At 40.9% G+C, this 27,704-nt stretch overlaps 1 protein-coding gene across 8 annotated transcripts in view; it reads left to right on the plus strand.

The window, feature by feature from the left end:
- Nucleotides 1-74: 74 nt before the first annotated feature.
- Nucleotides 75-27,704, plus strand: part of CORIN (corin, serine peptidase) — a 114,215-nt gene continuing 86,585 nt past the window's right edge. Inside the window, exons 1-3 of one of the 8 annotated variants that reach the window (XM_083754870.1) lie at nt 75-256; nt 17,197-17,341; nt 20,244-20,681. In XM_083754870.1, coding sequence (XP_083610996.1) covers nt 17,221-17,341; nt 20,244-20,681 — 559 coding nt within the window. In that variant the 5' untranslated portion in view covers nt 75-256; nt 17,197-17,220. Of the gene's footprint in view, nt 257-523; nt 812-868; nt 1,049-1,685; nt 1,892-3,397; nt 3,443-7,668; nt 7,901-7,973; nt 8,524-17,196; nt 17,342-20,243; nt 20,682-27,704 lie in introns of those variants that run through there. The other 7 variants (XM_083754867.1, XM_083754873.1, XM_083754871.1 and 4 more) reach the window with 7 other exon arrangements.

Genomic DNA, 27,704 nt, shown 5'->3' on the forward strand with positions numbered 1-27,704 from the left:
TTTGTTGAAAGAGATTTATATAAGCCTCGCTACGTCCAACTCGTACTAAGTACAACTTAATACTGTTTCATAAGGAGAAGGGGGTGCTGCTGGGCAGGAGGGTATTGAGGAAAGAGTCGTCTCTTTCCGCAGGGTCGCCGGTGGACGAAGGAACAGACAGCTCTCGACAGGCTAGCCGGGGCGAAACTCCTGCTTTCCTGGCGCCGGTGCTTCGAGGTTCAACTTGGCGACTGAAGACGCCCAAGGCGCGCAGCAGGTACGCGGCAAAGGTGCGAGGGACAGAGGCAGCGAGAGCCACGTCTTTTTTAAAGCTGATCTGTGACAGCCTCCTGCTCTCCTTTCGTGGGGTCTCTTTTGGGGCGCGGGTGGGTGCGCGCCCTGAAGACGGGGTGGCTTCGAGCTCTCCATCTCCGCGCGCCCTTTCTCATCCTTTGCGCCTTTGGCACAGGTTCCCCGGGCTCTCCTCTTCCTCCGAAGCTGGCTGCCTTGCCGAAAGAGAAGGGACGGGCGGGGGGGGGGGCGATGGGTGGCTTTCTCCCGGAGTTGATTTCGATCATCGTGGGGAGGAGTTGGGTGTGGATTGCTGAACGGACAAAATGCCGAGCCACCCCCACTCGGAAGGAGCCTGCCTGCCTGCCTGCCTGCCTACCTACCGTGGGGGCACTCCGCAGCCCTGACGGTGCGCTCTGCAGCCAAGGCGCCCAGAGAGACCCGTAGCCAGCGAAGGTGGCGAAGGAGCCGGAGCATGTTGGCCCTGCAGCCGCTCCCTCCGGAAGAAGAGCGCTACCGGCAAGTCCTTGCCAATCAGCGGGTAAGACAAACGCTTTGGCCACTTGGCGCAGCCCGAGCCCAACGCTGTAAATGGAGGCAGGCAGCCGGGGAAGGAAAACCCTCCTAGAAAAATGCTAGGATCGCAGCCTCGCGCGCTCTGCTGGTGCGCGTACGCGGCAGCGGATGGAAAGGCTCTCCCGGTAGAACCGAGCCTGAAGCGATGCCCTTTTACTACTACTACTGCTTATTTGTGTCTTTCTCTTTTTAAACCTCGCGGGTAAGTTTCTCGCACCTTTGAAGCCGCTCTGACCCCAAGTGGGGTCAACACGTAACGGTGAATTTCCTCCACTCTCTCTCAATTATGCCCAGAGTGGGGTTTTTAATCGGGTGTGGGGATTGTAGATTATAGAAGCGGGACTTGTTCCAGTTTAAAGAAAGATGGCCTTTTGCGCTTTCACACGGTGCAATTGAAGCGCGCGCTTAAAAATTGAAGTGTGAATGCAACGCTGACGGCATGTAGGACTAAAGCTCACTAAGATTGGACGCAGCTTCCTGGAAAGTGGACGCTCTCAGGAAGCCGGAGTTTGCTGCCCGGTAATGTTTGGAATGGGCCCGTGAGAGGAGGAAGAAGCAAGCGATTTTCCATGGGAGTTATTTACCTAGAAACGCGCTTTCCCCTAGCCAATCTCTAATTTGAAGCGAGAGGTTACCGTGCCAGTTGCTGGAGACATTATTTATCTTGACTCTGGGAATAAATGCCAAACGCTTGCAAACTAAACAAATATTAATTAATCAGTAGCCTAACGGGAAGTGGTTTCGCTGCGTCGTCCTGTACTTATCCCTAGTTGGTGCGTCTGCCAGTCCATCTAAACACACACACACACTCAAGCGCACGGGTAGGAGGCCTTTGGGGCGCGTTTAAGTATCCAGAAATGACACGGGGCGGTGGTGTAGCCGGCTAGAAGCCGCGATTGGTTCCCGATTCCCCCTCCGTCCTTTCGCTTCTCGTGGGGAGGCAAGTGGCCGCGCGTCTTTTGGTGGTGCTGAAACCAGCAAGCCACCAGGAGGTCCAGTTATTAGCCAGTTGGGCAGGTCGCTGTTGGAAAGCTGCGGTCCCTAGGTACGCCTGTCCTGCTACAGCAGTTGCAAACATGGATAGCCTGGTCTGGAAAAGCGTGGGGAGAAATACGAAACAAACTGATTTTTTACTGTGTCGCGGTGAAGTCTCTGGACAAAGTAGCGCCTGCAACAGGTTTGCGCGTTGCGCCCCGGGCTGCGCGGGAGCTGCTGGGACTGCCTTAGGAAAGGGGGACGGGTTTTAAGGAGAATTTAGTTTACTAGTTTGCTGGTTGTAGACAGGAGCCGTGGTGTCTGCACTTTTCCTTTCTTCAGTGGGACAAAGAGATCAGAACAAAACCGATCTGTCCCCTGAGTTAGTTTTTGCTCGTTCTTCCTCTCCAATTCACTTAATTCTTTGGGAGGACTGATCCGCTGAGATACTTGGCTTTTCTTTTGTAGCGTTGTCTTTCCAAAATCGGCCTTTTCTCTTCGAAACCTTCACCCGCAGTGAGCGTGGATCCAGGGTTTAACAAAGCAAAGGGGTTATCGTGTTCCCTATTTCCGTAGCGCCTTCAGAATACAAAGTGATTTATGTAAGTCTTATGTCAGTCCGCTTTTTCTTCTCTCTTTCCAATAGAGAGTCAGCAACAAGGGTAATTCCTAATTTCCTAAGAGGTGAACAGTTACACGTAGCAAAGCAAACTAAAGCGGAAAATTGTTTGTTAGCGCTTGTTTTCACCCAACCGCTTATGTCCAATTAAGTTGGCAAGAGATAGTTCCCGATCAATACCTTAAACCTCATAGGTTGGAAAGGACCTGCAAAGCACCACCTGGTTTTGACATTTAACTGCTTCCAATCACAGTACACTAGTCTAACAGCAATGCTGAAAAACACTCCTGAACCACAAAGTACCTTAAAGAAATATGGTACAATGCAGGCTTCTTGAGTTCCACAGAGTTTGGTGAGGTTGGCACTTAAGTAAGGGAGAAATCCTATTCAGTTACATGGGAGTAAGTTCCACTGAGCGTAATGGCATTTTCTTTTGAGGAGACAAGTATAAGCTTGCACAGAAAGTATGCTCAGGCCACAAACCTACTGCTGCTTTCCTGCATTTGACTGAAGTTTTAGGTCCTCATACAAACAAGTGGTTTATTTGGATACCCAAATAACGCTTGGATCCACAACTCTTCAAACAATCTGGTCCAACCAACTTCAGTGACAAATGAATCTTCATCAAATCTAAACAGCGTTATGAGATTGTGGGTGCCAGACTCCTATAATCCTAGCAAGTGTTAAAAGCTAATCAAGCCAGGATAGCTTCCTGATGAGGTACGTAATCGCCTGGGTGATCCGGCCATTGAGACAACAGAGGAAAGGGGGCTCTGTGGCAGATGGCAACTGGGTGGGGGCCCTTCTTCAACTTTTAGTTAGGAGGACAAAGCCTGAGTTGGAGGGCAGAGTTTGCTGTGATGTGACCTGGAGGAAAAAGCTGCAGGCTAGAAAGGCAGAGAGAATCTCAGCTGATTTCTGCTTGAATCCAAGGTTGCAGCTGTGAGAGGAACAACACCCTTGTGGGTGTTAATGTTGTCAGCCCCTCCATCATTGGCTCAGGTTGTATATACAGTGGTACTTCGGGTAATTCGTTCTGGAGGTCCGTTCTTAACCTGAAACTGTTCTTAACCTGAAGCACCACTTTAGCTAATGGGGCCTCCCACTGTCGCCATGCCGCCAGAGCACAATTTCTGTTCTCATCCTGAAGCAAAGTTCTTAATCCAAGGTACTATTTATGGGTTAGCGGAGTCTGTAACCTGAAGCGTATGTAACCTGAGGTACCACTGTATGCGTAAATGAACTGTAAAATACAGGGACCACAGTCACTGCTGTGCCTCACTCACAAAAGGAAACACCAACCCTTGGTGAGTGCCTGGAACCCCGGAATCTCTCACTGCTCTGAGATTGGGGTGGTGTGCAACAATACTTTTGGTCTGTCTGGGGTCTACTGCATAGCACACATAACAGATCCAGATGCTATAATGTTTATGGTAGCAGCAGCAGTACTTGTATAACTGATTTTTCCCATGAAGATATGTTAATAATTATGGGTAAGAGGAGATAAAGGGATACCTTCTTATTTACATCCCATATCTATGTGACTTCCCAATATGGAGGAGCTGCCAATATATTATTTTACTTGCTTCTTTCTACAAAAGTTTCAAAGTGGTGTACAAGAATACTAACTATACAAATGTAAGTGATAGCAATGTAGCATTTAAAATTAGCAATAACAAGTTAATTAGGCACTAATAATAATAAATGAATTTATCCTCTCCACGTACAGCACAAGATTGATCACCCCAAAATCTTGCTTAAATGATCATAAAAACCACAACAGTATTAATACTCAAATGCCTACAGATTTTTTTAAGTACTTCATTGGGCACCTCCCTGGGGTCAGCATTCAACAAATGAGGGGCTGCCACCCAAAAACTGTTTTCTCTTTGCCGCTCTCTAAACTTCTCTGGGGAGAGGGACATAGAGTTCTTGGTGGTTCATATAAGAAAAGGTAGCCCATGAGGTATTGGGATCCTAAACTGTATAAAGCTTTGTAGGTTAAATCCAACACTTTGAACTGGGCAGTGTGAGCCTTAAAGCTTCATGCACCAAAATAACTTTGGAACAAAGAAGTCATTGGTACCTTTGCTTCATTCTCTACGTGGAATCTTTTCTGTGACTGAATGAAGCTTTCCTATCTTGTTTATTTTTAAAGTATCATTTATCCTGTAATGGAACCATTCCAATTGATAGCACTCTTTCTTGCAGGAGTATCTTATGAATGACTGAAACAATTAGAATTTTCCAGAACTGAAACGTATGCGATCACTCCAGTTTGATAAAGCCATGTTCTGGAATTTTGCCAGGTCTGGTGTTTTTTTTCCAGTCCATCTATTGAGGGAAGTCTGAACTACAGTTGATAAAAAGTAAATTCAAGAGTTATTTGTGCAAGACCTTGATGTTTAGCCCTGCAGTTTATGTCTTTAAACATCACCTCAATCTATTCCCAGTTTTAAATAATCAGTATTTTTCTTTCTGGGTCAGAATGCTTCTGCAATCTACCCCAGAGGCCAGTATAGTTTTATGGGAAATAAGTAGCTATTCCTCATTGGAGCTGTCCACACTATTTTTCTCCCAAAGAGGAAACACATTCCTCCTCCCTTGGCCTGGCAATTCAAGCAGTGAAAAACAGCCTGTTATTCTCTCTTATGCTCCCAAAGCAGTTTACAACTGTAGCATGTTTATTCACTTGGCAGTAGGGAAGTCTTTTGTCACTTAAAAGGTGTCGGTAAACAGCCATATGGAGGGCTATCCTTGAGCTGGGGTAGTTGCACTGAATGTTGTGGAATTATTGCAGAGTATTAAAGCCAAAATAATATTAATAATCACCTGCTCTGGGATCTGCTGGTGATCTGGCTGCTGCAGTTTGAATCGGCTGAAGTTTCTGAGTGGTCGTCTAGTGCAGCCCCACACAGAGCACATTGCAATAATGCAGTCTGGAAGTTACCAGAGGATAGAGTACTGTGGCCAAGTCATGTCCATCCAAAAGGGGCCATAGCTAGTGAACTAGCTGGACCTGTTAACAATGACTCATAGCCAATAATAATATTCTGGAATATAAAGTCAGTCAATTCCCAATTAAAAATAGCTCATTAAAAAAAATAATGACACACACAAGTGCACGAGCATACGCACACACAGACACATTCCACCACTCTGTATTTATTCAGCCAATTTGTAGCTGAATACTATGGACCTAATGTGGGTTACAAGTGCTACAACAGGAAGGAAGTGGAAGGGAACCATAGGCCGTCATGCAGTAAGGGTGTTAGTAAAGGGACCCCTGACCATTAGGTCCAGTCATGCCTGACTCTGGGGTTGCGGCGCTCATCTCACTTTATTGGCCGAGGGAGCCGGCGTACAGCTTCCAGGCCATGTGGCAAGCATGACTAAGCCGCTTCTGGCGAACCAGAGCAGCGCACGGAAACGCCGTTTACCTTCCCGCCGGAGCGGTACCTATTTATCTACTTGCACTTTGACGTGCTTTCAAACTGCTAGGTTGGCAGGAGCAGGGACCGAGCAACGGGAGCTCACTCCGTCGCGGGGATTTGAACCGCCGACCTTCTAGTCGGCAAGTCCTAGGGTCTGTGGTTTAACCCACAGCACCACCCGCGTCTCAGTAAGGGTGTTAGCGGGTCACAAAAAGAGAAGATGGACTCTAATTTAGCTCCTGTTTTCTTCCAAGGGAGAAAACGGTGTACAACTGCATGTAACCAGTGTGACTAATAGGTACATGACTGATAAGGAATAGGTGAGGAAATATCTAGCTACCATAAGTGAGCTGACCACAAGCCAGCAGTGTGATGTGGCTGCAAAAAAAGACATGCCTATTTTAGTCTTCTTTAATAGGAGTTTCCAACGCACAGGAAAAATAGTAGTTCCATGTTACTCTGCACTAGTCATAACTAAGCTGGCGTAATGTGCTGAGTTCTGGGCATCACAATTTAAGGAGGATGTAGATAAACTGGAATGGGTTCAGAGGAGGGCAGTGAAGATGGTCAGCAAAGTAAGTCCTTTAAGGGAAGGCTTAAGGATCTGTAGATGTTTAGCCTAAAAGAAGGCAAGACTGAGGGAGCGCACAAAAGCCCTCTTCAAATACTTGGAAGGGCTGTCACTGTAGCAAGACGACAAATGCTTATTCTTGCCTGTCAAAGAGGGCAAGGCTAGATCTAAAGGACTTGAGTAACATGGATAGGTTGATTGTGGTTGGACATTAGGGAAATACCTTAATGAGCAGCAACAAGACCAGATAACGGGGGGGGGGGGGGAGTGATGAATTCTCCTTCCCAGGAGGTTCTTTAAAGCTGGGTAGCCATCTGTTTGGGAAACTCTAGCTCTGGATTTCCTGCATTGAGCAGGTGGCTGGGCTATACAGCCTACAACAAGACCCTCCACTCCAACTCCAATTCTATGATCATACGAATTTAGGTACAGATACAGGGATTGATCCTACTGGGTCCCAATCTCACTTCCTCCCTGGACAGAAATCCAGAGTAGCTTTTATAATAAGTGCATCACCATCCTGGGGGGACGGCATCTGTTGGATGTGTGTCCATTATGCAGCTTATAAATGGCACAGAGCTGGGGGTGCGGGCTGAACCTCAGACGTTTTTGCTCATCCCAAGAAAACAAGATTATTATTTTTAAAAGCCACTGCTTTCTTCTCCTACCACAGTTAACCACAACAAAAAGCCTCCAAGTATCTGATATTGGGGGGGGGGGGAGTTTACCTGTCAGAAAAGGGGGTGCCTGCTTGACAAGTTTTCCAGTGATTGCCGTAGGATGCACATAAATCTCACAGGTGTGGGAAAAAATTCCCTAGGCATCCGTCTCAGTTATTGGGTGGAGGGGGTACATTAATCCGAATTGCGAAATCCAGAGTAGCAGCTGCGTTAGACTGCAAATTTACAAAACCAACGAAAGTTTGCAGCGCCTCAAAAGGCAGCCAAACCCATGGAGACTTTATTATTATGCAATAATAAATTTGTTGATTTTTTTTTTAAGCATCTGCTGCTGTTTCCTGCAGTATTGGCAAACGCACCCCAGACCCTGCTATGCAAAAAGCTTATTTGGGCCGAGGGGTCGCTTTCTCTGGACACTTTTGGGCATCCTAAATAACGTCTAAGGAAGTGGGCGCGAACCAGCACACGGAGATAACTCTTGTTATCCAAGCCCCTGTTTAAGTTGTTACCTCAGCAAAAGCTCGGCAACGGGAACAGGAGGCCGGTGGAGCGGGGGGGCTGCCGTCGGAAGACGAGAAGGGGATTCCCTCAGAGATGTCGGCTGAAAGAGAGACCTGACCTGTCGGTGGTGTCATATTATTTTTCTCTTCCCTGAGGGGAAAGAAGCGCACAGCAGCCGGCCGGGGCAACCCCGCCGCTATAAATAGCGGGAGCGAAGCTGAGATGTCAGATTCCCGGGGCCTCAGCGCTTCCCCCGCGCAATGGAAAGTCTGAGGTAAAAAATAATAATGAAAAATGTCGCCGTAAAAATAGAGCGCCCGGGGACGCCGGCGCCGCTGAGGGAAGAAGCCTCGCTTCACTCACGGCCCTCGGGAATCCATGTAGAGGCAGGCTTTTTCTCCGGGTGCCGAAAGAGGCCCTATGTCCCTGCCAAAGCCTGCCGTCGAGTTTTGCTTCACGTGAGGACAGGGGGCATCCAGGGAGGGCAGCCATATTTCTCTCTCCCCGCTCCACCGCCGCGCCTTCTGGGGAATTGAACAACTGCGAGATAGGAAACTTTCCACATAACTTTTTAATTTATTTTTAAAGCTTCGTCTGCTTCATTTCTGCCTGTCAAAGGCCACCGAAGTGACTCCTGTAAGGTTGCCATATTAACCCGACCCCCGCCCGCCAGCTAGTAAGACTTTCACTATCACCACCACATGGTTTGTAATCTAATGGATTCCATGAGCCATGAGGATTCCATGAGGTCACCAAGTGCCTACCCAGTTGCCCTGTTGTCTGGTAGGTGAAACAGGGTGGCCAGACCCCCTTTTTAAAAATATTGCTTTATGGTAGTTTACTGCTACTTCCTCGTTTTTCTGCATTTGCAAAATCCAAAAGGAAATGTCTCCAAAGGTAACTGTAACTCAGCAAATAGATTTTTACTCTTCTATTCTCTTTTTTTTAATGCAACAAGTTTTTAGGAATCCCGCCATGCTCGCCTGTTTTTAAGGGGAAGTGCCTTTGTTCAGGTTTTGCATGTCTTCTCTTTCCATAATTGCCTCGATATAAAGTTTCAATTTGGAACAAAAATAAAGGCATGTAAGCAAGACTAAACTGAAGAAGGGCTATGCCCAAAATAGATGCGGAGAAATGTTGAGAGGATGTATGTGTTATTGGGGACACATAAGCGTTGTATAAATAAAAAACTTACTAAAATGTAATTTCTCAACAATCAGCTGAGAAACATGGTCAGAAACGCTTGCATCTTTTCATAACCTTAGAAAGGAAGAAATAATTATGTTACTGAGAACAAGGTCATGTTCAGTCATTCAGCATCAATATCTAACAAAATGTAGAGTATAAGTTATTGTTGATTTGAGACTAAAGGCATCATGCTAAATTTGAAAATTTCCCCCTCCTCTCCCCTCAACTCTGATTTAAGGGTAATTTTAAACTAGACCCAGTTCAGAGTTATTTCTAGACATTCAAGTATGTGGAATTTCTATGAACCTGTACAACTGACTAGAAACAGAAATCCTTGTTAATTGTTTTAACTTGTATTAGGACAGCTTCAGATACAAATATTTTAACTAATATGTTATTGTGTGTGCCTTGTTAAGCTTTTTGATACTATGGCAAAACATACATTAAAAAATGTGCATGTATCATCAATATTCAGCTGATATTCCCAAGTACATGGGTATCTCAGTTACTGCAGTATTGTACACAACAATAATAATCTGTGGTCATAAATGTTTTTGTCTATTTTAGTTACCACTGTAATTAAGCTGCTTCCATTTCTTCCTTTCCTCCTTGTTAACAATGAGGACTGCTTTTGGAGAAAATCTGGATTCATTATAGACATTTAATTCTCCATTATAGGTTGAGTCGTGTAATGGGATTCCCCTTCAAATGTTTGTTGGGATGGTACCAAAAGGGAACTGCACACCAAAGATATTTTCTCTTCCTGGAATCACTGATGTGTAATTCCCTTACTGGCATTATTCCAACTACATACTTGTACAGGAATTCCATGCTGCCAGGAATGAGAAAACATATGTGAATGGGTCCTAATTTAGGCTTCAAGTAGACTATTGCATCCTCTGGAGAATAGAAGGCATATGAAGATTTGGTTATTCTGCACCAGTGAATTTATTTCTTTTGCTGTTTCCCCTACAGAAATTGAAGTTGAGTATTAGGTTTTACAGAATGAGAACCCTTTCTTGTCAGATACCTACATACCAGAGAACCAAATTTACTGTGGGGACCCAATACCCCAATTAAAAATAATCCTTCACACATTAACAGTATTTAATATTTTCGTGATTTAGAAAACTTAATTGGAACAGTTGTCACTCTCTTTCAAACCCAAATGGTAGTAGCCACAGTACTGGGGTGGGTGAAGTCCAGTGTCATCAGTCATCAGATTGATCATTTGACTGGAGAGGGGACCACAACTCCTCTACTCAGAGGGTTGTGTTAGTACCTTTGTGTGTATGTGTGAATAGGAGGATGCGGTGGGGGGTGGCCACAATTATTTTTGCATACTTGCTGCTGGCATGTAGCTGTTGGAGGGTTAGCGAAGAGGGAATACAGTCCTCTAGACAAAAAAGTTAGCTACCCCTACCTTCTGACATGCCTTATTTGAACATAATTATCTGCTTAATTTCTGCACACTCTGCAAGTGTTGCCAGGTTACAATCCATATACTAATACCATACATTTTCAATAGTAAGCCTATAGGCACGGACTGTTTTGTTTTTAATCATGGCACTGTCCAGCTGGAAGGGATCCCAAGGGTCACCAAGTCAACCCCCCTGCAATTCAGGCACCACAACTAGAGAATCCCTGACAGATAGCCATCCAACCCCTGCTTAAAAACCTCCATTGGAGTGTTCAGCACCTTTTGAAGTAGTCCGTTCCACTGCTAAACAGCTCTTACTGTCAGAAAGTTCTTCCTAATGTTTAGTCAGAATTTCCTTTATTATAATTTGAGATTGTTTGTTTGGTTCCTACCCTCTGGAACAAGAGAAAACAAGCTTGCTCCATCTTCCATGTCACGGCCCTTTACATATTTGCTGTTATCATGTTACCTTTCAGACTCCTCATTGCCCACCTCCAGTCCACAGGGGTCTCATCTGTTCTCCAAGAATTCTGAAAGCTTATAGACTAGTTCTGACACAACACAAGTTCTTTTAACATCCTTGGGTGCAGTTCATCAGGCCCTGGATTTGAATCCATTTAAAGTAGCAAGGTGATCCATTACCACCTCTCTTTTTTATACTTATATCTTGGGCTGCAGCTCCCTCCCTGCATCATTTATTCTATTATCACCAGGTTGGGCATTGCTTTCCTTTTGTGTAAAGTTTGAAGGTAAAGTAAATGTTGAGCAGTTCCTCCTCCTTTCTGTCTCCCAATAGCATTTCTCCATCTTCTCCATGCACAGGATCTACTACTTGCCTGTTCTTTCTCTTGTTTCGAAGATGGGCAAAGAAAGCGTTTAAATTATTTTTATCAAATTATATACAAGGAAAAAATTCAGATGGCCTTTCCTAATGTGGAAATAGTATTGTGGCTATTTCTTAGCTTTATGGTCTCTAACTGCTCGGGAGAGGAGTTTTTCAAGACTAAATGAATTAAGGGCCACGATGTCTCAAGAGAGGTTGTCCGCACTGAGCATTCTGTACATTGAAAGTGACAAACTTAGACAAAAATTTTTTGATGACGTTTTGGATGATTTTGCTATAAGGAAGGCTAGAAAAAATTTTTTTAGTCTTACTGTATTTGATGGTTGTAGTTTACTTCATAATATGTTTTTAAAAACTAACTGTTTAATGGAAACATAAAGTAGATTCTAAAAGTTCCATACTGTCAGGTAATCATGATCATATTATTTACATTTCCCAGGTAATATAATTTGTAAACTAAAGGTTTTTTAAAAAAAGAATAACATTACAACTTCATTTTCCTAAAAATTAATGCTTATTCCACAAAAGGTTTACAAAGTTCTGTTATTGCAAAAGTTTTTCAGTGTTAATTTTAACATTTATGCATTTTTTAAAATCACCGTGGCGCTGTGGGTTAAACCACAGAGCCTAGGACTTGCCAATCAGAAGGTTGGCAGTTCGAATCCCCGCGATGGGGTGAGTTCCTGTTGCTCGGTCCCTGCTCCTGCCAACCTAGCAGTTCGAAAGCACGTCAAAGTGCAAGTAGATAAATAGGTACTGTTCTGGCAGGAAGGTAAACGGCGTCTCCGTGTGTTGCTCTGGTTTGCCAGAAGCGGCTTAGTCATGCTGGCCACATGACCCAGAAGCTGTACACTGGCTCCCTCAGCCAATAAAGTGAGATGAGCGCTGCAACCCCAGAGTTGGTCACGACTGGACCTAATGGTCAGGGGTCCCTTTACCTTTACCTATTTGACAATGACATCTTATGTCCTTTAGAGGAGAAATTGTGAATTGCAGAATTTTAAATACCTGTCTTCATCCTTGGCTTCACTCAATTTTGTTTATAACGTTCTTCCATTTTCTTCCAGTTGTGTGAGTGGGGGATTGGGAGGGGCCTCACAAATGGAGTAGCCTAGGGCCTCTCGTCATTTAAATTCGGGCCTGCAAAAAGCCTAATAGAATGCTCCACCTAGCCCATATTTCCCAGTGGTTTTTCAATTCTGTAGCTCTTTAATTGCTGTGGCCGTTTCATCAAATAAGATTGCTCTGTTCCAAAATTCACTGTTTTCTGGACTTAAGGGCTCTTTTGTAAGCTATGTCTGTCTGGAGAGTTGTATGTATATAAGCATTCATAGGGGGCTGCAAAGCCTGAACTTAATTGAGCAGATCCTATCAGCTCTTGTGGGGCAGATCTTATCAGCACTATTTTATTTGTAGTAAGAACATTTTGCTGCTCTAGTTAACAACAGTTGTCCTTGTTTCCAAACTTGAAGCAACTTCTATTTTGGTATATCAATGATTTAATCAGCCTATTCTTGTATGTATATTTGTGGTTATTGTCTTACTGCCTCTGTTGGTTGAGCCAAATGCCTCAGGCAGTTGCATTCAGGGAGAGTTCTCTGTTCAGTGGGGCTATGGTTTGCACTTGTTGGTTTACAGCAGGCTGGGGAACCTGATCAGAAAGTCTATTTTCTTGCACTTCTCTTCTCATTCAGGGACTTCAGATAAGTGAATTTTTTAATAGCAGTTCTGGTCCTGCTGGTCCTTCAGCTTCATCTGAAGTATCGCATCTGTCAGCTTTCCAAGATGGGTCTGGGTTTGCAGCCCCAAGTCCAGCACTTCACTAGCTGTCACAGATGTGTCTGCTGCCTTGCTTGATATATCTTTTATGGAGGCCTCCAGTGGTTTTAGAGCCTTCTCCAATCTTTAAGCAAATCATGTGCAAACTTTTTAATTTGCTTAGCTAGTTCACCTGTCACTATATACTTCACTGAACTGGAAACTAGATGATAATCTCAGTGTTTTGCACCAAGACTGCCAGTTGCTAATCATTGCCCTTACATTTTCTTAATTCTCTTAATCTCAGCAGTTTATAAAAGGTTAACTGTTTACACATCTGTTTATATTTTTAAACGAAAAGCTTGAAATGAATGGAATTATTAATAACAGATGTAAAGATAACAATAGCAGTATGTGAAAACCAGCTTGTCATATAGAATTTCCTCAGCTATTTTCAACTGTACAAAGACATATTTCTTGTTTAATTTATCAACATGGTACTAATTACATTCTCATAACAAACATAACATGTTGTTTATAATTGAGGACTTACTTATTGAAATGATGATTTAGGAAACAGCAACATTTTGGGACAGCTTCTTTCTGTGATTTTGCTAATACCAAAAGTGAAAATATATGGTACTTTGTCCCTTTTAGAAATATCTGCCATTTTCTGTGCTATTACAATTTGTAAGGTTTTTCTTAAATAAAGAGAGGACAGAATTATTCTTATGTTCCACATACTGGCAAAAAGTGGAACAACATCGCCAAGTAGGTTATTATATCCAGGTTAGACTTTAGGATTTTAGTCTACATACAACAGCATGCAATACTGCATATGCAGCCTGAGGCAATGATTAGAGATGCACATTCTCATCAGTATTGCAATGCAGATGGAAGTGTGCGCCCCCCCCATGCAGTAAAAATAACACCTGGACACCTCAAATCACCATGCATTTATCTCATATATATATATATATATATATATATATATATATATATATATATAGCTTAAAAGTTACATTTTGTTACTCAACACTTATATTAAGTTCTACATATTAATGACTTCCCACTCACTGATCATCAATGCTTATATTCAAGATTATAGACAATGGCATTTTATAATTCTACCATATCCAGTTTCATCCTCTTTAACAGGTTTCTCAATATGTTCTGCTATTTTTTCTTAATATTCAAACCCTGCTGTGGACTTCACCTATGGAAAATAATTTTTTTAAGGGTTTCCAGTCCTCTTTAAAGGATTCTGTTTATTGTGTCTCTTATCAGTGCCGTCAGTTTTGCCATCTCTGTATATTCCAAGGTTTTCACCAGCCATTCTTCTTTTGAGGGTATTCTCTCATCCTTCTGTGTATAGAGATTCCTTACCACAGTAGTTACATAGATAAATACAGTTTAAGCTTTCTTTGGAATTTCACTTTCCAGTATCCCCAGCAGGAAGGCTTTCTTGAGAAAGATCAGTTTGAATTTTTTTCCTATTATATATCATGACCCAAAAGGCCGTGGCCTCCATGCAGGTCAGCCTCATGTGATAGAATGACCTCTTTCAATTCTTACATTTCCAACACTTGTTTGATACATTCTTCTAGAATCGAGCTAGCTTCTTTGGTGTTAAATACCACCTGTACATCATCTTTCAAGCTATAACATGTTGTAAATTTCATACATGTTTTCCGAAGCTTTCCGCAGGTAGCAATAACTATATTGTGTCCAACATCTTTTGCCCACTTAATCATTTTTTTAATGTTCACCTATTGGTGATATCCATAGGTGTTTTTTTGTGTTCCAGAAGATCTTTATTCCTCCTCCACACCCCCAACAGACTCCTCCTTATATAATGATTAAGAAAGTCTTTATGTACTTTGACTTGTCATGCCACAAATAGGAATGCCACCCATATCTTCTTTCAATTCCTCCCAAATCCAGTAATCTAATCTTCATTAATGTTACCCACTCTTTTAACCAAGTTAAACATGCTGTTTCATGATGCAATTTTAAATTTGGTAAGGCTAAGCCTTCTCTTTCTTTTACATCTGTTAAATTATTGAAACTTATTATTGGTCTCTTCCCTTGTCAAATAATTGTAGTAATGTCTGTTTGCCATTGTTTAAAACATATTACTGAACTGATTACTGCCACGGTCTGAAAGAGGAACAACATTTTAGGTAATACAGTGGTGCCTCGCAAGACGAAATTAATTCGTTCCGCGAGTTGTGTCGTCTAGCGATTTTTTTCGTCTTGCGGAGCGCGGATTCGCTGGGTATTAACGGCTTTAAGAAAAAGGAAGCAAACTCGCAAGACGTTTTTGTCTTGCGAAGCAAGCCCATAGGGAAAATCGTCTACCCATGAGGGACAGATGCATTCTTCTCCATCTCTGTAAATCCACTTTAACATTATTCCATATTTTCACAGAATTGTTTTGAAACAACATTGCATTTTTGTCAACCAGACCAGGCTCACAAGGAAATCGGTCTCAATATCTTGCTTCCATACACATACTGCTCCCTCAGTATTGTCTCCCTCATGTTGTACTCATGGCTTTGGAATTCACACTATTTTCAGAACTATTTCACCCCCTAAATATTAGCCACATTTATTATATAGGTTATTAATAAAAATGATATCCTGTAATTGGATTTGTTTTAAAAATGAAAAAATTGGAGTAGTCTTTTAACTCTGCATTACGTTTTATAATGCAACAGAGAAAATAATGGAACTTCTGTTCCAAGTTATTTCTTTCTTTCTGAGCATTTTGCCTTTACTCATTTTTTTAAAGCACATGTTTAATGCAAGGATTAATGCTTGTCCATCATAGATATTTCACTTCATAAGAATGCCAAAGAACAAAAATAATTTATCCTTTGTGGTTTTTACTGAAGCTATACAACAATGTTTGAAATTTAAGAAAGCAACAGCAGAGTTTACTAAGCCCTAATATTCACCAATAACTATGTTGAGCTTCTGAATATCCTTTCCAATTCTTCAAGGAAGACTCCAATACAATTCTTGTCATTCATTCGCTGTTTCCATTGTAATGAACAAACCAAAACAATGAAATCGTCTTCAAAACCTGGGCTAAATCCGCACATTCTAAATCAACAGAACCACATGAAGCCTTGTTGTGAGAACAAGATAGCAAGTTGATTTACTGGACTGGGAGAAATGCCCAGATTTTGTGGGTGGTAAGGAGGAGGGGGATAGTATTAGGTTAGTGAAGAGGAATTGGTTTTTAAGGATGAAGGAATACTCACTTCCCAGGTTTGGTTGGTGGATGGCTGGAGTCTGTGAAAACCACTATATATACATTAGAATGAACCATGTAACTTGAGTCAGTATTGTTGACTTTTATAAGAGTCTTTTATATTGGATTTTATGAGAGATATTGTCCTTATTACATAGAATTTGTCTCCCAAAGAAGGCCTCCATATATTGGGCATTGTTTTGGCAGTGGGTAAATGTGCCCTCTTTTTATTCCATCGCTGTTTGCCTCCAGCTAGTACAAAATAAATTTGTTTTAATGTTCTTGTTGTTCCTGCGTCAGAAATTGTATAATTTGAGGAGTTGTATTCAGCAGAGACCCCAGCATCTGTGATTAATAATTTTGCTATTCTAATAAACACCTTGTAAAAGGTTGAGCATTTGCCCTACAATCCTAGGAAAAACAAAAAATATAGACTCTTTTTAAAAGGGAAAAATGTATTTTATATTAGCACTTCTAAATCTTTTAGGACAGCTATTTGGCTTTTGAGCCCCTCAATATATAGATTTTTTGTGTTTCTAGAAAAATATTTTCCCTCTCAAGGCCTTCAAAGCATTCCAGACATGTGTTTCCTTATAAGAGCATGTTATCCAATCATTGCAAATGCATCATAAATTTATTTAATAAATATATTCTGTTGACAGATAGGTAGCCGTGTTGGTCTGCCATAGTAAAAAAAAAAAAATTCCTTTTCCAGTAGCACCTTAAAGACCAACTAAGTTAGTTCTTGGTATGAGCTTTCGTGTGCATGCACACTTCTTCAGATACACTGAAACAGAAGTTACCAGACCCTTCTATATAGTGAGAAGGTGGGGAGGGGTATTACTCAGAAGGGTGTTGGGAATGGGTGATTGGCAGATAGCTGTGATGAGCCTGTTGACGACTCTTAACGACTGCAATAGGTCTTACAGGAAAAAGCAAGGGGTGAGAAGGTGAAAAATGGCTTTGTCATGTATAATGAGATTTTTTTTATATTCTGTTGAGTATATTTTGCTTTAGTGTCACTATTATGTCATGGAGTAGCCATACTTAGATGCAACTTTTATGTTAGAAATTTAAAAACTAGCCTTCTCTGTGTTTCAGGCCCTTGTAACAGATGAAGATAACATGGAGGATGGTTGCTCTCAGAAACTTGTCTCTGCCAAGTACCTTCGACTCTTGTTGCTAATATTGATTCCATGCATTTGTGCTCTTATACTTTTGTTGGTGATCCTTCTTACATTTGTGGGTAAGTACTACATTCATATGCAAGGACAAAACGATCAGTGCAACGGACCTTGCTAGTAATTTAACTTAATAATGTAAAGTAGCACCGATAGCATTCTGTAATTTAAGAGAAAAGATGTTCACTTATTAATTTCTTCTCTTGGTAGGCAAGAGGAATACCGCATTAATAGTTGTATGGTGAGCATATTTTGGGGTTTCATATCTCTGACCCATGGGTCACTTGATAACCACCTATGCTTGCACTAAGGTCTGAGCTTTAATGTTCATGAGAATCCTGCATTAAAGTTAATCAACCTGGGAAGGTAGCCCAATTAGGAGAAGGAAAGGTCTGATCCTAAATCTCCACTGCCTTGTGGGAAAACTTTGGGAGAAGAAAAGGCTACTGAGTAAACCCTACACAAATCTGGAGTGGAGTCCCTAAGATGGTTGGATGGTGTCTGCTATGGCTCTTTCTGGCAACTCCTGCAGCCAAGCTGGTGCCAAACGTATTTGGATCACATCAGCAAGGCCAAAGGAGCGTGTGTCTTGATTTCAGGGCAGCCCAGGACCTAGTTTTCAGGGCTCAGCCCAGGAGATGATTTGCAATAAAACATTTTTATAGCCTCTGCATTTTTTGTTTAGATGAGCAAAAGAATTCTGCATTGCCGGGGGTTGGACTGGATGACCCTCGTGGTCCCTTCCAACTCTGATTCTATGATTGGTGAGCATCAGACTGTATTGTCTGATAACTGAGTCTAGGGATCTGTCTTTAAACAGAGAACAGACTGAAGGGAATTAAGATCAAGTAAGCTAACAAAGTAGAAACATGATATTCAAAGTGTATTTCTAGGAATAAAATAATCCAAACCCAAGATTCGCTGGGATGAGGGAGCTTTGATTTGACATGTGCTGGGCTTTCTCAGCTAAGTCAGGGCTGAGCTGGGTCTATGATGGCATAAGTCCCGCACCCTGTCTCAGACTGTGGAACTTAAGCTGATGTAACTTATACGGATGTAAGTCCCCAAAGAGGGGTGTTCTGGGGGCCTGATAGGAGTTAGGTGGGGCAATGAGAATCCTATTCCAACACCTTTCAGCTTAGTCATGTGATTTAGCAACCCAATGGAACTTAGGCTACAGAAAAGGTGGTGTAAATCCAATTCTTCCTACACAGTTTGGAATAGGAGTAATTTATGTTGAATTTCTGTAGTTAGAAGAGCTCTGCAACTAAAAAAACTTTATACTTTTGTTACTTTTATTACCCACATCAACACATTTATTTTATGTAGGCTGTCTTGTTGGCTCATACATTAAAAGAAATATTAAAAAGAAAGATAGGAAGAATTTAGTAAATACATATGAATAAGTAATTAATAGCACATGCTTTTAGAAATAAATTACACAGTTTTAGAAATAAAGATAATTACCATGGGATCAAGTAGTGTGCTGTGGTGAGATTGTAGTTAAGAAATCCTCAATACAGTTGAAATTTCTTTACAAATAAAACATATGCTGTAAGTCTATCAGAAGCTGGCAAGACTAAAATACACAAAACCCCATTTGTATTTTTTATGTTGATCACACATTTTCATGTAATATGCCTAGTAGATACTTATAAGGACAAAGCATTTGTGGGTTAAAAACAGAACCTGAATGCCCCAGAGGAATCACACAGGGCCCTGTTTTCTAGGGTTGTGCATCTGCTCCAGACAAATCTTGGATTTCAGTAAGAAATATGCTGATTCATGCTGATATAGTATTTGTCTGGACTGGGTCAAGGTGGTCCTAGATACCCTGGGTTCGTATCCCCATAGAGTGATCTTGAGCTGTCAGAAGGGGGTGATCAGGCGGCAAGGGAGGGAAGAGACAGTACAGGTTACAGTGTCTGCCTTCAGGTCTCCTCCTCCTTCCCTTATCCCCTGATGCTGACTGAGTTGTTTAATTGGGGCTTTAAACCCTGTTTAAACATTAGGACTGTGCAAGGCCTCCATTTCAGTTAAGGGCCTGAATAGGGTCTGGGTCAGAAAAAGACCAGAGCAGAGTTGCTATACTGAGACCTGAACTGAATTGGGGACTGACTTGCACTGCCCTACGGTTTACCACTCCTCACCCCCCCCACCCCGGAATAAAGGGATGTTTTAGAGAATGTCAATTTTATTTTTTTGAAAAAAAGAAAGAAAATAATTTAGAATATGAAAATGGAAACCCAAATAAGTCATTTATAGGTTTGAACTTTAAACTGCATAATGCTGTATATAGCAAACAGTGTCTGTCTGGCATTTTAAATGTTTTTTTTTTTTTTTAAATTTCTATTGGTTTTTAAACAAAACAAATACAAATACAAAAACAAATACAAAAACCATTAAGCACTTAGTCCAGCAGTACATTGAATGGTGTTTGTTCTATCAATTGATTCTAGATATAAACAAGGTTTGAACATATTGCTTAATGTAACCTCTCCACTGAAAATATTGAGCAGTTGATATAACAAGGTCTTGATTTTGGTCATTAACATAATTAAAGAAAGGGTCCACATTTCTTGGAAATCCGTTTCCACATTTCTGTTTGTTATGCCTTTAATTGCCCTTCTGTGTCTGGTGAGATGCTCAGACATTGCTGTATCCCAGATATTATTTTCCCATATGTTCATTTTAAATTTTATTAAGGGGTAAGTACATTTGTCTATAGAGCTACAAAGTGTCTTTTAAAAGATACAGATGGCAATGTACACAATTGAAGGAAAATCAGAACACTGATACCTAGAATTAAACAAACAAAAAACCCTTGTCCTCTGCTGCCTTCTATTCTAGAGCTTCCAACTACCTACAGGATCTCTTCCAGTAGGTAGTGTATGGGATGTTCATTCTTGTTCAGTGAATTTTGTCAGGTTCTCTGGTTTATGTTCTATGATTTTTCCTTCCATTCAGGTGTGTTGGGGAAAAAATGCTTACATTCAAATGAAAGCGACTTACTTCACCCTGATGGTGACACTGAAATGCCTGATACTCTTTTTCCAAACATGACTGAAGGTCGTTCAAATGTTGTTCCATCTATGGGGAACAAAATACAACCACCATCTTGGACCACAAACCCATTATTTCACCTTGACCAAATACATAAAAACTTCAGTATACATAAGGGAGCTGCACAGGTTGCCTCACAAACCCCATCACTGAAAACTAGTCCTACAGGTGAAAAGATTTTGACCAAAACTCCCGGAGACAACTCCTGGTCATCAACCAATACAGGAGACGAAACTCTACAGTCCACAGACACATCAGTGAAGATCATAGGCAAGAATTCATCTTTTTCTATCCTGAAACCTACCAGTCCATCTACTGTGCAGCAAATAGATTTGAAAAAAAGTAAGTTTATATTAATATGGATCCTTAATTAATTATGATGCAAGAAATATAATATAATTTTGTGGTGTTATAATTTGCATACTTCCTAAATCAATAGCTACCAAGGAATATCAGTTTGTTCAGGTAATTCTCATCTTTTTTTGGGGGGGGGGAGTTGTTGAGCTTTTTTTGTTACTTTTGCCCAGCGTTGTTGCACAATACGACAAGAGTTGCCATGCGTCTGGAAATTCCAGACATATAAGTCCTTATCTGGACCTTGTTTAATGTTGAATCATTATTTAGCTGGCTAAATAATTGTTCTGAACATGGGTTATTGAAGATCCCTGCCAGTATGGCAGACTAAGCTCTTTAATCAGAAGCAAATACTGTACAGATCACTGCTTAGCAAGATACATTAAACAAGCATGGGTAAGTACATTAAGTACATCATATTAAAGTGATAAGCCTGTTCACTTTTTAAAATTTTCCATTTGTTGACTTGCCTTGTTGGAAGGCTGTTGATAATTCTGTAGTCAATAGCTAAAATCCAAGAAAATTAAAGGTAAAGGTACCCCTGCCCGTACGGGCCAGTCTTGACAGACTCTGGGGTTGTGCGCCCATCTCACTCAAGAGGCCAGGGGCCAGCGCTGTCCGGAGACACTTCCGGGTCACGTGGCCAGCGTGACATCGCTGCTCTGGCGAGCCAGAGCCGCACACGGAAACGCCGTTTACCTTCCCGCTGGTAAGCGATCCCTATTTATCTACTTGCACCCGGAGGTGCTTTCGAACTGCTAGGTTGGCAGGCGCTGGGACCGAGCAGCGGGAGCGCACCCCGCCGCAGGGATTCGAACCGCCGACCTTTCGATCGGCAAGTCCTAGGCGCTGAGGCTTTAACCCACAGCGCCACCTGCGTCCCGTCCAAGAAAATTAGTCTCATTTAAATCTCATTTGTAATCAGTAGAACTAGCTGGTTATAAGCCTTGTTGATTTAAATGGTACTTAAGCACAATTGGCTGGATTGAAGTCTTTGTATTGTAGGGGGCATCTATTCTCAAATGTGAAGATTTTACTTTTATATGTGTCTTGGGCACTTCCTCCATAGTGTGTGTGTGTGTGTGTGTGTGTGTGTGTGTGTGTAGAGAGAGAGAGAGAGAATATATTTAAGGGCGGCTTATAGACTTCAGATGGGACATTCTGAAATGCCCTGAAAACTGGAACTGAAAATATCAAACTGAATAAAATGTCATTCCTTGTTTTACCTTTCATAGTTTTAGTACATCTAGGTAGTCTACTTAGCATGACAGTTATTTATCAGCGACCATTTTGCTTACACTACATATATCCTGCAAATAAAAGGGTGAAAGTAAGGAACTGCAAACTTAATAAAAATAATATGATGTAAATATCTGATCAAAAACAGATAAAGGTAGATAAAATCTGAGTTGTTCTGCAACTTGACCTCGAAACGTTGCACTAAAGGGAGACTTGGCATGGACTCAGTCCTCATTGAAGAGATCAGGGCCAGCTCAAAACAGTTGCCTCACTCTGTCTAAAGGTAGGGCTAGCCCTGGCTGGGATAGTTATTGGTTCTAACGTGTACACAGAGGGGGGTATATTCTTCTTTTAAGTGATTTCTTTTAATTTCTCGTAAGTTAATTGATATTCCTTCCCTATATCCATTGTGTTACATATACATGCATGGTTACATACATACATACATACATACATACATACATACCAAGCAGTTGCTAGCAATTCTCTGTGACCTCTTATTACCTTTCAAAATTGAAGAAACAAAAAGCTCCTTCTATTGCTTCATTCTCAACTGCATGTCTTTACAACAGCCTGTCAGAACAATACAGTTTTTAAAAGACATCTGAAAGAAAGCAGGAAGGATTCCTGCCAAATTTTGGGGGGCAAAGAGTTCCACAGGGCAGGCCCTGCAACTCTAACAGCCCAGTCCCTCATTTTTGCAATGGGGTTCTTCTCTTTTGGTGTCTTCATCTTATTGTTATACCTTGTTTCTGTATAATTGAAAAACACAATGTTTTTTAAAAAATGACTTGGCCCCTGGCAAAGGCTGACTAAACCTAATTTTAGTTAGAGTGAAGTTAACATTTTTTCTATAGTAAACTTAGGGAACAGCTCTGTTATAGAAATATTTGTGGAACATGTGCTTTGTGTGTTTATAGATTAAAGCAAGCACAAACATTTACTACAGCAGTCTACCTGTAATGCTCTATTTCCTTCCAAGATAATTTAACTAAGGCAAAGGAAGAAGAGTAGCCATAGGTAAGGTAAAAGGTAAAGGACCCGTGGATGGTTAACTCCAGTCAAATTAGACTATGGGGTCTGGCGCTTATCTCCACTTTTAGGCCAAGGGAGCCGGCGTTTGTCCAAAGACAGATTTCTGGGTCATGTGGCCAGCATGACTAAACTACTTCTGGAGCAACCGAACACTGTGATGGATAAATTATCAGAGCTAATTTTATCCAAGACAAAGAAAGAAGAGAAGCCATAGGCACACACAGAACATGGGGCTGTTGACCTAGACTGTGCAAACCTTCCCAGCATGTCATTCTTTCTCTTCTGTGTCAAGCGACTAACAAATGTAAGAAATAATAAAAAAGAGTATCCACATATTGAGTTCTTCCCTTACCCACTATTTTAAAGCATGTAGAAAAAATTCTACCCAGTGTCCTGAACTCATCATATTGTGCATATCTGCTACCAAACACTCAGTGAGGTTAGAGGTGGTTCACAATGTCAAATTCCTTCTTGAGATTGTGTATTGCAGGCACAACATTGAGCGTCAGAAGTCAAGCATGAATCAGGTTGTGTAGAGCCAGTAGCCATTTCCGAGATTGCAGGCAGTTGCTTTCCAGCAACCATGAAGACAGAGATGGCTACTGGTTTCCTACATCCTGATATTTTTTCCACACAGTTTTATACCCACATATATGATTGCCTGAAATAATTTGACAGCATGAAAAAGCCCTTGAAGTGCAACAGAAGTACCATTAAAAGCAATTTCATGTAAAGAACAAGAGCTCCTTTCAGTCTTGAGCCAATAGTGTTGCATCTATAGTTCAACCTGTTTACTTATAATCTTTCACTTTCCTTAATGTTTTATTTTTATTTTTTGGGTGGCTTACTAAGTACATAAATTAAGTGGAATTTAGTTAATTCAGCCTTATAAAATTGTTGACAAAGATTATGGCCTATAGAGTATAAACTCTTATTTGCTGAGAGTTGTGTATGACTGGTTTTTTAAATATAAAAAACCAATTGATTTTTAAAAGACCAATTGTAAGTTTTACATCTCATGAAAGAAAATATTTGCAGATTCAGTGCTGCTGTTCTTGCAGAATGTTTTCTAATCCAGCTGAAGGGGAGGCAGTTTTTGCTAATTTCCTCTCTTGCAGCCTTTGTGCCACTTTCCACATTGCTGGAAAAAGATTTTCAGAGGGCACAGAACTGCAGTGGGGAAATTGCTCCTCCTTCTCTTAGGTTAGTGGACACTTCCATTGGATCACAAGTCCTTCTACAGTTGGAATGGCAGCATTGGTTTTGCTCCATATCTGGACTAGAGGCTATGATATGAGAGTGCATTTGTGTTCATTTTATAGTATAGCTTATTGGCTGTCATAATTGATCCAGCAGCCTGTCATGCTTTGTTCTGAAAAAGTGTTTCCAGAAAGAAGCAAATGATATGAAAGAAAATAGTTTCCGATTCCAACAGAGGAACTGAAATGCATACACATTCAAAAATATTTTGGTATTTTTGTAAACACACACCTTTTTAACCAGACACACAATTTATATGTTAAAAAAATCTGCTCATGGGAAAAGATCATCATTGTGTTTCCATAGAACACATAGGCAGCATAGAAACGCTATAAATAAATTAAAATGAATATAATCTCAAGTGATTATAGGATATCGCATAATCAAATGGAGCTTTGGATGGGTTGTACCAAGTGCTGTTCTGGCATTCTTTGTTACTATAATTTTACACCAAAGGGGAAGATAGGCTAACACTAGTGATATAAAAGTTGGTTTAAAATTTACTTTATATGTGAAAAAAGTATTTTCAAATAACATCAGGGAGGTGGTGGTTTGGTGAAAAGTTGTGGTGTTAGTTTGATTTTTGCATTATCAGCATGTTAGTCACGTGACACATTATTTGATAATTTGATTGATACTGCAAATCAGAAGACACCTGGATTGTTGGTTGTAGAGACTTTTAGGGGGCTTCTAAACTTAGTATTTCTGCAGGACAGATTCAAGTGCATACTGAAACGTTAGGATTGCACAGTTAAAGAAGATTGGAAAGTGATGGGAAAGTGTATTGAGAAGTGTGAGATGAATAAATTGGAAGACACAAACACCCCACAAGCAAATCATGATGAATGTTAATTGTCATGTAACTACCCCACAAATCAATCAGAACAAATGCTCAATAAAGAGCAAATATAGTCTTTAGTAAGCTTTATGCAAGCAGGGCTTTTTTCCAGCCAGAACTTGTCAAAACCTGGTTCTGGCACCTCTCAGGTAGGTGCCATTGCTATGATAAGAGATCAAGGGAAGCATTCATGGTGAGTTCCGACACCTCTTTTTCTAGAAAATATAGCACTTGGTACAACCCATCCAAAGCTCCATTTCATGATGCAATATCCTATAATCTAGAAATATAGCACTGTGTGCAAGCAAATCAGGGTGACTAGTCCCTAAACAGATTGTCTGGAGAAGTTCTTTGGCTGCATCTATACTACAAATATATTCTGGTTTTGTACCAGTTTAGCTATTTGCTACCCAATAATCCTGAGAACGCGGATTAATAATAACGCTGTGGGTAAAACCTCAGTGCCTAGGACTTGCCGATCGCATGGTCGGCGGTTCGAATCCCCACGGCAGGGTGAGCTCCCGTCGTTTGGTCCCAGCTCCTGCCCACCTAGCAGTTCGAAAGCACCCCTAAGTGCAAGTAGATAAATAGGTACCGCTTTATAGCGGGAAGGTAAACGGCGTTTCCGTGCGCTGCGCTGGTGCTGGCTCGCCAGAGCAGCTTCGTCACGCTGGTCACGTGACCCGGAAGTGTCTTCGGAAAGCGCTGGCTCCCGGCCTCTAAAGTGAGATGAGCACGCAACCCCAGAGTCGGTCACGACTGGCCCGTACGGGCAGGGGTACCTTTACCTTTACCTAATCCTGAGAACTATAGTTTGGTGAGGACTAAACTGAAAGGGGAATAGATGACATTCCCCTTTCAGAATTGCTGTTTTCACAATTCTGAAGTGAAGAAGGAATGACTATTGGAAAGTAATACTTTTGTCCCTATGAGGCATGTGTACAGTTCATCTTAGCTTCTGGCCAATAATATTTTTGGAAGATCCTAGACCAGAGGATTCCCAATTGTTTCCAATGTGAGTCAGTACAACATGGCTCAGTTTAAGAAATGGAAATTGTGTTTGTGTGTGTAATACCACATAAAACTTAAGTAATTTATTCCAAAGATTTAGCCACTCCATTGTTGAACATTATATAAAAATTGGTTTAGCCCCAGAGCTTATTCAGACAGAAGTATCTCCCAGTAGTCTGCAGAATGGGGTTACAAGCTCATTTTTTTTAATAAAATTAATTTTTATTGAAACCTTTCACCGTAGACTACAATAAAAACAGATTAATCCAAAAAGGGAAAAAGAAAATAACATGAAATATTATCATCATTTGGATTAAGAAATCTAAATCCCGGGTCACAAACTGGAAACATTACAAGAGGAACAACCGATTCTGTTTCCTCTGGAAATCTGTTGGACAGGGTCCAACGCATAAGGTTTCTATTTCTTCTTATTTTTTTTAAAATAATATTTATTAAAGGTTTTTTGGTTACAATATAAAAACACAAACAAAAATATTACATATCATAACATATTTTCTTATTTCCTTTGGACTTCCTCACATCTCCCGCTCCTACGTTCCAAGATATAAAATTACTCCAGCAATTTATCACCTTGTTTCATCCTTACTGTCTAGTTTCCAATGTTATGTCTCAAATTTTAGATACCTTAATTTTAGATATGTCTCAAATTTTAGATACCTTAATCTTACTCCTTAAAAAATTAAACTTATCCAAATAGTTATCCAAAAAATTGTTTTTTCTTACATTTAACTTATCTTGCTAATTCACTTCATCTATTTTAATGGTGCCAAGTTGGTTAATGGTTACAAGCTCATTGGATAGAATCAAAACTAATGGGGATAATCCTGTGCACAGTTTTATTTTTTTACAGTATTTCAAGAATGGGCTGGACCAATGTATGCTTGCACCAAGTGTGGTATTTCTGGATATTAATTAGACATGACTGGCAAATGTCCTTTAGACACTATTCTTTATCTCCTCTGTGTGGTGGTTGTAAAGCCTCAGGTTATGCAGTGGAAAACCCTGTTCTTCCCAGCTGCTGTTCTAACCTCTCAAGAGAAGGGATTTTGAACAGCACATTGCTAGAATATCTTAATTGCCAAAGTGTGGGGGTTTATAGTGGAAGAGGTGGTCTCTGAGAATTTAATTGCAAAAATGTGCAACATATAGTATGAAATTGGTTGTTTAAATATATTAACAGAGGCAAAACATGTTGCAATAAATATTGTATCCATGTGTTAGGAATAGCATTGGGGAACCCTTGCATTGTAAAATGCAAGAACTGCAAAAGCTAAGTGATGTTATTATAAGTTGCTTATTTAATTAAGAGACTCTAATATGTTATGGAAACTTGGACATAAATTAGAGGGAAGATAAAAGAAAGGAACACTGAAAGGAAAATTTAGTTAAGTTGTCACTTTAAAAATAAATAGAATTTGCTACAGGCAGCGTAAGAAAAACTCTGGAAAGCAATCAGTGGGAGTCTGCAACATATGACAAGGATTGTTTAAACCCTGAAATGTTAGATGCTTCTAATTAAAATAAGACAGTAATTCTATACCATTTACCTGGGAGTAAATCCCATTGATTCCAGCAGGCCTTACTTCTGAGTAGACATTTATAGAACT

The sequence above is a fragment of the Podarcis gaigeae genome, assembly GCF_964106915.1.
Source record: "Podarcis gaigeae genome assembly, chromosome: 9".
Classification (NCBI taxonomy): Eukaryota; Metazoa; Chordata; class Lepidosauria; order Squamata; family Lacertidae; genus Podarcis; species Podarcis gaigeae.